General features: G+C 38.6%; 1 protein-coding gene across 1 annotated transcript; it reads left to right on the forward strand.

The window, feature by feature from the left end:
• Positions 1 to 980: 980 nt before the first annotated feature.
• LOC139324991 (vomeronasal type-2 receptor 26-like) lies at positions 981 to 7625 on the forward strand. The gene is made up of 6 exons (XM_070954777.1): positions 981 to 1099; positions 2441 to 2732; positions 2856 to 3707; positions 4529 to 4756; positions 5138 to 5264; positions 6727 to 7625. The coding sequence occupies exons 1-6, from the start codon at positions 1020 to 1022 to the stop codon at positions 7623 to 7625; spliced, it is 2478 nt and encodes an 825-aa protein (XP_070810878.1). The 5' UTR covers positions 981 to 1019.
• The last annotated feature ends 3735 nt before the right edge of the window (positions 7626 to 11360 follow it).

Consider the following 11360-nt stretch of genomic DNA (forward strand, 5'->3'; position numbering starts at 1 on the left):
GCCTTCCCAGTTCAAGATTTTATTTTAAAAAAGAATTCAGAAGGACAACAGGAGGAGGATTTGTAAGGTGACTTAAAACAAGTGAAGTAATTATGTTGAAATGGATGACTCTATTCTGCTAAAGAGGAAGCTGAAGATTAGGGAGGTCCTGCTGCCTTATTGGAGACAGGAAGTAAGAAGGCAGGGTGAATCTTGCCTAGTTTAGCCAGGTTATTCTCTAATATAGCATATCATGAGCCAAAGGGAATAAAGATTAGTAAAAATTAAAGCCTCCAGAAGTAGGAATTAAAACATCCAAAAAAATAATGTATAACTTTTTACTGAATGTATTTGAAGAACTATAGAAAAGTGGGGGGGAGGAAATCTCCAAAATATCTTCCCAATTCTACTTCTTCAAATATTTTCAAAGCAATCAGTCAATTATTAGGTGACCCAATAAACGAGAGAAAGATGTTGGTCAGCTATGCAAAGAAAGAAAAGGCCAGCTTGCCAATGTTTCAAAGGTAAATTATATACCTTACAAATAGCTGAAATCAGTTGGTTATCCCAGTAGGCCAAAACCATCAAAGGTTCTCAGCAGAACGGAATAGGAATGGAGGAACAACCCATAAATTACTTCTAGAGCCACATGGGGACACAAAGGGGTGGCATCATGAGGTTTATTCCCACAGGTTCTCTTCCTCCTGTTTTATCTGCTGGAACTTCTCTTTGACTGAAGTATCAAACACTCTGTGCAGAAGTAAATAAGAATGGAAAAACAGTCCATATAAATATCACTAGAGCCGCATGGAGGCAGTAAAGGATAATGCTGACTTTGTGAGATTCATTCCTCCTGTTTTATCTGCCACAACTTCTCTTTGACTGATAGACCCAGACATTTTCTCCATAACAATAGAATGAAGATGTTCTTCCTTTTGATGTTCTCCATGCACAGAGTAGCTACTCTAAGATGCCCTGCAAGTGAAGCTTTCCCTGTTCCACATGAGTGGTTCCAGCCTGGTGACCTCCTCATCGGTGGGATGGTGTCTCACATTTTTTACCAGGTTTATGAAATTGAATTTAAGGACCATCCTTCTCTACAACTTTATCCCTTTCCAATGTAATATATTTTCCCCCTTCAGATATGTTCCCCAATTTTACTGAACTCCCCAAATATTTCTTATATGATTAAAAGTTTTTATGAGCATAATGCAGATGTTATATTTATTATAATGTAACTTCTTCGTCATTTGAGTGTATCTGGTTGTGGGCGAAGAAATGCTTTCTTTAAGTTAATGTCTTTTACATAAAAATAAAGTCGTAAAGTCCTTTTCACTCATGCATTAAATGTTCTTCAAATGAAGTTTTTTAAAGAACATTCGGTGAAGTGAATTTTTTTAAAAGATCTGCATTATGACTCCTCATAAAATATGCTAGCAGTAAATGAATGATATGTGCTGAATTTGTACATATTCTGTTCTCTCTTTTTTTAGTTTTTAGTTGTTTTTTTTTTTTTTACAAACATATCAAATCAAAGTGTAAACAGTGTGGCACCTGAGGATCATACATTCCAATACTAGTAAAACTAGTAAAATTGATCATAGTTATTACATTATATATTTCTAATAATGATAGACTAACATTCCCCTTTCTCTTATTTCTATCAATTTTTCTAACTTTTAATCAAATCACCTCTAAATGAAAAAAAACATTTTCTTTCTATCCTACCTGGCTTCTAATTGTGTCATCTATCTGAAACAAAGAAAAGGAAAGAAAAAGAAAGAAAAGCAAGAGAGAAAAGGAAACACAAATCAGAACAACAAAGACAAATCATTTATCCATCATCTCTTGCCCACTTCAATACTTTGGTTGCTATGCATTTTTTTCATTTGCCTCCTACTTTCCTCTCTCGGATCTTTATTTCTATTATCTCTACCTGTAACTGCTTCTTGACTATTCAATATGGCTACCTTCTTTGTCTTTTGAGTATATGTGGTTGTAGGCGAAGAAATGTTTTCTTTAAGTTAATGTCTTTTACATGAAAGTAAAGCCTTAAAGTCTTTTTTCGCTCATACATTAAATGTTTGACAGAAGAAGTTTCTTAAAGAACATGCAGTGAGCTTTTTTTTTTTTTTAATGATCTGCATTTTGACTCCTCACAAAATATGCAAGCAGTAAATGAATGATATTTGCTGAATTTGTTCATATTCTGTTCTGTGCTAAACTGAAAGAAAATAAAAGTAGTAGCTTGGGAAAAAGTTGATTATTGTCTTTGCTGTAGTGCTCATTTATTGTAAGGCATGGAAATACATGGAAACTGGTTATTACTGGAGTAATCTATGAATTACTCCAGTATTTTATTATTTAATTCTCATAATCCTAGTCTCTGTAGAAATGATGCCAAATTATAATAATGTTTAAATGTATTAATCAATAAGATTTTTTTTAAACTCATTGGCAGTGTAATCACCAAATTCTATCAACACGTCCTTGCCGTGGCCTTTGCTGTGAAGGTGATCAATGAAGACTCCCAGATCTTACCTAACATCACTCTTGGGTTCCACATCTATGACAGTTACTACAATCCAAAGATGACCTATCGCACCACTCTGGACCTGCTTTTCAAATCTAAGAGATTTTTTCCTAACTACAAATGTGATAACCAGAAGAATCTCATGGCCATTATTGGAGGATTAGATGCTTCTACTTCTTCTTGTATGGCAGAAAGTATAAATCTCTTCAAGATTCCGCAGGTAATTTGGGGAGAGCAGTAAGAGATAAATTGGTCTCTAATGAAGATTAGAGATTATTCAGGTTCCATATTTTTCCCTTCATTGTCATGAATAATGATTCCCTCTTTTTGTTTTTTTGTTCAGTTGACATATGGATCCTTTGCTCAAGAAGAGCTCCAGGCTACTAAATTATCTTCACTTTATTGCATGGTCCCAAAAGAGGAACATCAATACAGTGGAATTATACAGCTTCTCCTTTATTTTGGATGGACTTGGATTGGAGTTTTCGCTTTTGCTAAGAATAAGGGAGAACATTTCTTGCAGAAACTGAATCCATTGCTTTCCCAAAATGGGATCTGTTTAGCCTTCACACAAAAGATTCCACAGCAATCCCTATTTCAGGAACTATCAGGATTTCTTGATCTAATCTCAACTATTTTTAACACGCTGATAGATCAGAAAGCCAATGTTTTTCTTGTCTATGGTGAGTCCTTCACAATTCTGCGGCTCAGAATTGTTGTGTTTTTATGTGATTATGAAAGTAAAGAGAGTGCGTCATTTAGGAAGGTTTGGATCCTGATGTTCCCAATTGATTTCGCACTGACAGGACTTCAAAGGAGTTGGGATCTCCAGTTGTTCCATGGGGCTCTTTCTTTTACAGTGCATTCAAGAGAAGTTAGAGGCTTCAAAGAATTTCTTCAAGTCATCAAACCTTCAACCCACAAAGATGGATTTCTTCAAGATGTTTGGCAACAATTGTTTGACTGTTCACTTTCAAATGAAGAATTGCCCTCAATGGCCGATGAAACTTGCAGTGGAGAAGAGAATTTGGAGAATCTGCCTGCGCCTCTATTTGAGTTGCAGATGACTGGCCAAAGCTACAGTATCTACAATGCTCTTTATGCAATAGCACATTCTTTGCATGAGGCAGTGAGATCAAAAGCCCCACACAGAAAAAGTCAAAGGTTTGAATTTCAAGCTCTGAATCCTTGGCAGGTGATGCATCCATGTCACACCTATGCTTTCTTTCATTGTCATCCATGGTATCATATAACTTTTTTGCCACAGCCTCTGGCCACACATCTATACAGAGACTGAATAAACAATGTTATTAATTTAAGAGGTCATTCTATGTTACAGAACAAAAGGAGATGAAAATAAAATATGCCTTTGCAAATTTCAGGGCTTTTAGACTCGGGACTTAGAATTTATGAAGTCTTATTATTTATTATTTCCTTGAAAGGTTGTTGGTTTTGAGACTTATGATAAACTACCAAGAGATGGAATATATTAATCTAGATTACATCAGATCAGATCATATTGGATTGAGATGACAGACAGACAGACAGACAGACAGACAGACAGACAGACAGACAGACAGACAGATGGATGAGGAGGCAAAATACGTATGAGTCTATTAAGGACCTCTTGAGTCTCAGATTCTAAAAGCTGTTTAAAGGAAACTTATCATATCCTATGTTTTCAAATAGCTTTGTGCCAATGAAGAAGGATACATAGAGGATATGATTATGGGTTTGATTCATTGTTTAAATGGTAAATCTAAATCTAAATCATATTCGAAATAGATTATTTTCATTTTGTTTTTATTGATTGACACGATTTCCAATTTTTCCTTAAAATAAGATTAAATTAGTAATAGAGTAAACCTACACATTTCCATGCAATAGAGATTCTCAATTTTCTCAATGTAATTATTTGAGTGTTAGTGTAGGAATTGGAATGAAAATTTAATATGATGGTCTCTTGCTTCTTATATTGTTCTCAACTCCCTCTCTCTTTCATTCTCTTTCAAGCAGCTCCATTCATTTCTTCAAGACATTTCTTTTAACAATTCAGCTGGGGACAGAGTGTTCCTAAATGAGAAAGGGGAAGCAACAGGTGGATTTGACATCACCAACATGATCACATTTCCAAACAGGTCCTTTCAGAGAATTAGAGTTGGAAAGGTAGATCCCAGTGCTCCAAAAGGGAAAGAATTATTGATTGATGAAGATCTGATTGTCTGGCATTCTGCTTTTAATCAGGTATGGACACATTTAATGGATTGTATTATAGTCCATTATGATACCATGAAGATGCCTTTGTCTGTAAAGCCATATTGAACATCATCTCTGTATAAATATATATAATTTATAAACCTAATTTTTGTTTTTGAAAGAAGAAAGGCATATTCTGGAAAAAAAATACTCTCCATTTACAAAACTGACATTACAATGAGGAAACATTTCATATTTGGATTGCAATTATCAATTGAAAAGATGTTGAATCTATTTAAATTGTATATCAAATTTGATAAAATTCACTAACACATTAAGAAGTCAAATGTTGCTTCCTGCCATATTGGAGAAGAATTAGAAACTCTTTTAAAAACCTCCCTTTGCAAAAGCTTTCGTGTTTATGACCAGATACTTCCAATTTCTCTGTGTAATGACCATTGCTCCCCCGGATACTGGAAGAAAGGAATGGAAGGAAAACAATTCTGTTGCTACGACTGTGTTCCATGTCCAGAAGGGAAGATTTCAAATCAAAAGGGTAAGTTAGACATTCCATCAAGTTTCATTAGATAGATTTAAGCAAATTGGAATGCACTACATTGAGATGCATATAATTAATAGTTTTCATAAATTCTTCAGGCTGGAAATATATTTCTGCACTGTGGATTACAGCCCGTTGTTCAGGAGTCAAAGTTTGCCTATAAGATTCTAAGAGGTAGTCTTTCCAAATACAGGCCCAAAATATATATCCATTCAGCCATAGATCGTCTATGATCACATGATCTCTTATCTATTTATTTACTTTCCACATTTTCAATCTCATTTGCTGTTCTTTTCCCTAAGATTGTTTGCAAATTGATAGGAGAGACTGAGCTGTGGCGGTGCAGTGGTTAGAATGTAGCATTGCAGGCTAATTCTGCCAACCTGCCAGAGTTACGCGGCACAAGGGATTCTAACCGTTGAACTGCTGACCTTTCTGATCGACAAGCTCAGCTTTTTACTCACTGAGCCACCGCGTCCCCTAAAAGTATGATTAAAGGACCACTAATGTCCACTCTTCAAAGACTCTACTTCAAATTGAAATAAACAATGACAGATGTGTTTTTTTTTTGTTGTTGTTGTTTTTACAAATGATAGTATAAAATTGCAACCAAACCCTTTGATACGCTGAGGTCCATTTTAACCAAGAGAGAACTAAGACATTTTCCTTCTTGATCTGCCATTTTCTAGGTCTTATCTTCCACTAAAACCTGAAAGCAAGAGAAAAGAGCTTCAGCAAACAAATGAAGATTTGTGAATGGATTAGATATTCCAACCACAAAGGGATATAGGGTGGATGTTTTTAGAACCAATTAATACTTTCTATATAGAACACAGAAGCACACAAAAGGACAGGCTGGAGTTCAGGCTAATATCTTGTTTTGATGGTAAATGTAGGTGATTTATTTTGTTCGTTCGACCCAACCTTTTATTTTCTAATAAAAAGATTAATGCTTCTTTATCTTGCTCACATTTTAGAATTTAAAATTTAGAAGTGGTTAAAAAGATTATATTGATTGTACTGTGGTAGCTCAGTAGCTAAGATGCTGAGCATGTTGATCGAAAGGTCGACAGTTCAGTGGTTCGAATCCCTAGTGCCACGTAATGGGGTGAGCTCCCGTTACTTCTGCCAACCTAGCAGTTCGAAAGTACGTAAAAAATGCAAGTAGAAAAATAGGGACCACCTTTGGTGGGAAGGTAACAGCGTTCCGTGCACCTTTGGCATTAAGTCATGCCAGCCACATGACCATGAAGACGTCTTCGGACAGTTCTGGCTCTTTGCCCTTCCCACTTTACTTGTGAATTCTAAAGCATAGAGCAGAGGAAGAACTGCATTTTCATTGACAAATGGCCACACTGGTGCTTAATGGAAACAAGTCAAAATGAATCACAACGGTCATCCATTATGATTTTGAAAAGCATGGATGGCATAGATGACAAATTCTTCACTTTTCTTCCAGATACGGATGACTGTTTTGAATGTCCACAAGATCATTATCCAAATAAAGAAAAGAAAGGATGCATCCTGAAACTGCTGGTCTTTCTAACTTTTGAAGAAACCTTAGGAATTAGTTTGGCCTCAGCAGCTCTTGGTTTCTTCTTCTTGACATCTTGGGTGCTTGGAACTTTTATTAAGCACAGGGAGACTCCCATTGTCAAAGCCAACAATCGGTCCCTCACCTACACCCTCCTTGTCTCTCTTCTGCTCTGTTTTCTCTCCTCTTTGTTGTTCCTCAGTCAACCTGACAAGGTGACCTGCCTTCTCCAACAACCGACTTTTGGCATCACCTTCTCAGTGGCCATTTCTAGCGTCCTGGCCAAAACCATCACTGTGGTTGTAGCTTTCATGGCCACTAAACCGGGATCTCAGATGAGGAAATGGGTGGGGAAAAGATTGGCCTTTTCTATTGTCCTTTCATGCTCCCTATTACAAGTATGTATTTCTATAATTTGGTTGTCAACATCTCCCCCATTCCCTGAGTTGAACATGCACTCAGAGGTCCAAGAAATAATTTTACAGTGCAATGAGGGGTCAGCTTTCTTCTTCTACTGTGTCTTGGGCTACATGGGTATCTTGGCCATTGCCAGCTTTATTGTGGCTTTCCTTGCCCGTAAATTACCTGACAGCTTTAATGAAGCCAAGTTCATCACCTTCAGTATGTTGGCCTTTTGCAGTGTGTGGATCTCCTTCTTTCCAGCCTATCTGAGCACAAAAGGAAAAGCCATGGTAGCTGTGGAGATCTTCTCCATCTTGGCCTCCAGTGCTGCATTACTAGGATGCATATTCTTGCCAAAGTGCTACATCATTGTTTTGCGGCCTAAACTCAACCACAGGGAGCAATTCATGAAGAGAAAATAGTACCCAATGTTGTCTTTTTTTCTAGTAAAAAATGCTGACAACAAAAAATAAAAGGACCATTTGCTATTTACAGAAACCATGTAGTTTTGATTTTGGCCTAAGAAGATATATGGAGGTTTATTTTTATTACGGTTCATCATGCAAGTTAGGTGTTCAGAGTGGATTTGGCAGGTTTTTTTCACACAACAAATCCTTTCCAAGGACCTGGGATTGGCAGATGTGGATTTTTTTTTCCTAGGTTGTAAACTGCTCTAAATAAAGCATTTTGTGCAATCGACTGGTGTTGAATTTGTCAATACTGATGTTGTTTAAGTGAATCTCGAGATGTTTTGGGATAATACCCAAAGTGCCTATTACTATTGGTACTATCCAGGGATGAAATGCTCCCGGTTCGGACCAGCTCGGGCAAGTAGGTAGCGATGGCGGCGGGCTGTTCGGAGAACCGGTACAAAAATCCCTCCCCCGTCCCCTATGCCCAGTTGAGCCTGATCATCAGAGGCTTTTTTTCTTTTAAATGCCTCTGACGATCCCAGCTGAGTTACCTGCCTATCAGGCAACTCAGCTTGGATCGTTAGAGCCATTTAAAAGAAAAAAAGTTTTTTTTTTTTTTTTGGCTCTTTTGGCTCTGACAATCCCAGCTTTTAAAAAACCCTCTGCCGATCAGGCAACTCAGCTGGGATCGTCAGTCTTTTGAAAGTATTTTTTTTACATGCTTTTTACATGTAAAAAATGGTTTTAAAAGTAAAAAAATATTGGCCATGCCCACCCAGTCACATTACCCTCCCACACCAAGCCACACCCACAGAACCAGTAGTAACAAATTTTAGATTTCACCACTGGTACTATCTTAGCTTTATTTTGGCCTGGTAATTTTTTTTCTTTTTAACAATCCTGTAATCCTTTGCATTGGAAGGAGTTCAGACAACTTAATGGAGATGAGCATTAACTGGCCGGATGCCCTTCCTGACGCCTATAGGGAGATCACAGCAGATATTTGGTCTGTTGTCCTCCCCTCACCCCGAGAGAAAAATATCTGCCACTACCTAGGATTGAAATCACAGCCTCCTGATTGTGAGGAGTGAGGTCCACCTTTAGGCCACCATGCTATCTGTTAATATTAAGATATATTTCGTTTACTCATTCGAAAATGAAAATTTTTTACGATGTAAAAAAATGTGGAGACTATAGAAAGAGGGCAGAGAAGAGCAACAAAGATGCTTAGGGGACTGGAGGCTAAAACATATGAAGAACGGTTGCAGGAACTGTGGATGTCTAGTGTAATGAAAAGAAGGACTACGGGAGACATGGTAACTGTGTTCCAATATCTCAGGGGCTGCCACAAAGAAAATGGAGTCAACCTATTGTCCAAAACACCTGAGGGTAGGACAAGAAGCAATGGGTGGAAAGTAATCAAGGAGAGAAGTAACCTAGAACTAAGGAGACATTTCTTGACAGTTAGAACAATTAATCAGTGGAAAAACTTGCCTCCAGAAGTTGTGAATGCTCGAACACTGGAAGTTTTCTAAGAAGGGGTTTGATAACCATTTGTCTGAAGTAGTGAAGGGTTTGCTGCTAAAGCATGGGGTTGGACTAGAATACCTCCAAGGTCCCTTCTGACTCTGTTATTCTTTTCAAAATAACTGCACATACTGCTGCATTTTCAATTATTTTTCAATGATTCTATAACTTAACCAATTCTCCTTTTCAACATGGCAAAATAGCAAGACTTCATGAATTAAGTTTTCTTGGATTAATTTATTAGATTAATTTATAGTCTACATAAACATCCACGTGCACAATACATTCTCTCTCTCTCTCTCTCTCTCTCTCTCTCTCTCTCTCTCTCTCTCTCTCTCTCTGCCTCTCTCTCTCTGTGTGTGTCTCTGTCTCTGTCTCTGTCTCTGTCTCTGCATTGCTCTCTCTCGCACACACACAAAATTAGGTTTGTCATTTTTGGGGGGGAAACATGTGACATGATCAGAATCTGAATATCCTTTATATATATAAAAGAATTGTGCTTTTTTGGACTCCTTCCATTCCCTACCATCCACCCAGAGCAGAAGAAGCTTTTGGGATGAGAAGTGAAACATCTTCAAAGAAAACCAGAAAGTCAAGTTACCTCTTGAAAAAGCGCCTCTGGAAGGATGATGGCCTAGCTATAATAATGACTTCCGAACTTTCTGATATAATATATGACCTTATGGTGAACTGAAACTTTTAGAGTATCCCCTAGGATTTCTTAACTGTCATTTGAATGAAGAACAGAGTTGGAAGGCAGCTTGGAAGTCTTCTAGTCCAACCCTCTGCTTAGGCAGGAAACCCTACACCACTTCAGACAAATGGTTATCCAACCCCTACTTAAAAAACTTCCAGTGTTGGAGCATTCAGAACTTCTGGAGGAAAGTTGTTCCACTGATTAATGGTTGTAACTGTCAGCAAATTTCTCCTTAGGTCTAAGTTGCTTCTCTCCTTGATTAGTTTCCACCCATTGCTTCTTGTCCTGCCCTCAGGTGCTTTGGAGAATAGCTTGACTCCCTCTTCTTTACTTTCAATACTTATAATATTAACATTCATAATCTTACTTTCTCTAATTTCTACCTCTTTTCTGTATCCATTCATAAAATAGCTTGACTCCCTATTTATTTATTTATTTATTTATTTATTTATTTATTTATTTATTTATTTATTCAAACTTCTATACCGCCCTTCTCCTTTCGGACTCAGGGCAGTGAATAGCCAAGATAAAAAACATTTATACATAAAGTTAAAAATAGATTTAAAATAATTAAATAAATTTGGCCCGTAGTTTAAAACTTATCAATTTAAAAATCCATATCAAATTTTAAAACCAACCATAAAATCAGGACAGACTGGCTAACTTAAAGAAATAAGTTTTTAGGGCCCAACAAAAAGTCCGGAGGTCGGAGATCACTCGTATCTCTGGGGGTAGATTGTTCCAAAGGATAGGTGCCACCACAGAGAAGGCTCTCCTCCTGGGGTTCACCAGTTGACATTGTCTGGCCGACGGCACCCTGAGGAGGCCCTCTCTGTGGGAGCAAACTGGCCGGTGGGAGGCTATTGATGGCAGAAGGCAGTCCCATAAGTACCCCAGCCCTAAGCCATGGAGCGCTTTAAAGGTGATCACCAACACCTTGAAGCGCACCCGGAAGTCCACCAGAAGCCAATGCAGCTCGCGCAGGAGAGGAGTCACATGGGCGTGCCCCATCACTCCCATAATCCCCCGCGTGGCCACATTCTGCATCAGTTGGCGCCTCCGGGTGTACCCCAAGGGGAGCACCATGTAGAGAGCGTTACAATAGTCCAGACGAGAAGTGACGAGTGATTGAATGACCGTGCATAGGGAGTCCCAATCCAGAAAGGGACGCAACTGGCGTATCAGGCGAACCTGATAGAAAGCCCCCCTGGCCACGGCCGTCATATGCCCTTCTAAAAACAGCCGTGCGAACAGGAGGACACCCAAGTTGCGGGCCCTTTCCGTGGGGGCCAATGATTCGCCCCCAATAAACAGTGATGGCATCAGCTGGCTATACCGGGATGCCGGCAGCCACAGCCACTCGGTCTTGGAAGGGTTGAGTCGAAGCCTGTTTCTCCCCATCCGGACCCGCACGGCCTCCAGCCACTGGGACATCACTTCCAAGGCATCGTTAGGATGGTCTGGGGTGGAGATGTACAGCTGAGTATCATCAGCGTACTGATGGAACTCCACCCCAAAAC

The sequence above is a fragment of the Pituophis catenifer genome, unplaced genomic scaffold, assembly GCF_029215685.1.
Source record: "Pituophis catenifer annectens isolate HBS135680 unplaced genomic scaffold, rPitCat1.0.hap2 SCAF_15, whole genome shotgun sequence".
NCBI classification, from domain to species: Eukaryota; Metazoa; Chordata; class Lepidosauria; order Squamata; family Colubridae; genus Pituophis; species Pituophis catenifer.

Excerpts from the sequence above, each read along its gene's own strand:
- LOC139324991 (XM_070954777.1), top strand. The coding sequence starts at position 1,020 with ATGGTGTCTCACATTTTTTACCAGGTTTATGAAATTGAATTTAAGGAC. Across the intron at positions 1,100-2,440 it reads CAACTTTATCCCTTTCCAAT|TGTAATCACCAAATTCTATC; the intron begins GTAATATATTTT and ends ACTCATTGGCAG. Across the intron at positions 3,708-4,528 it reads AAGCTCTGAATCCTTGGCAG|CTCCATTCATTTCTTCAAGA; the intron begins GTGATGCATCCA and ends TCTTTCAAGCAG.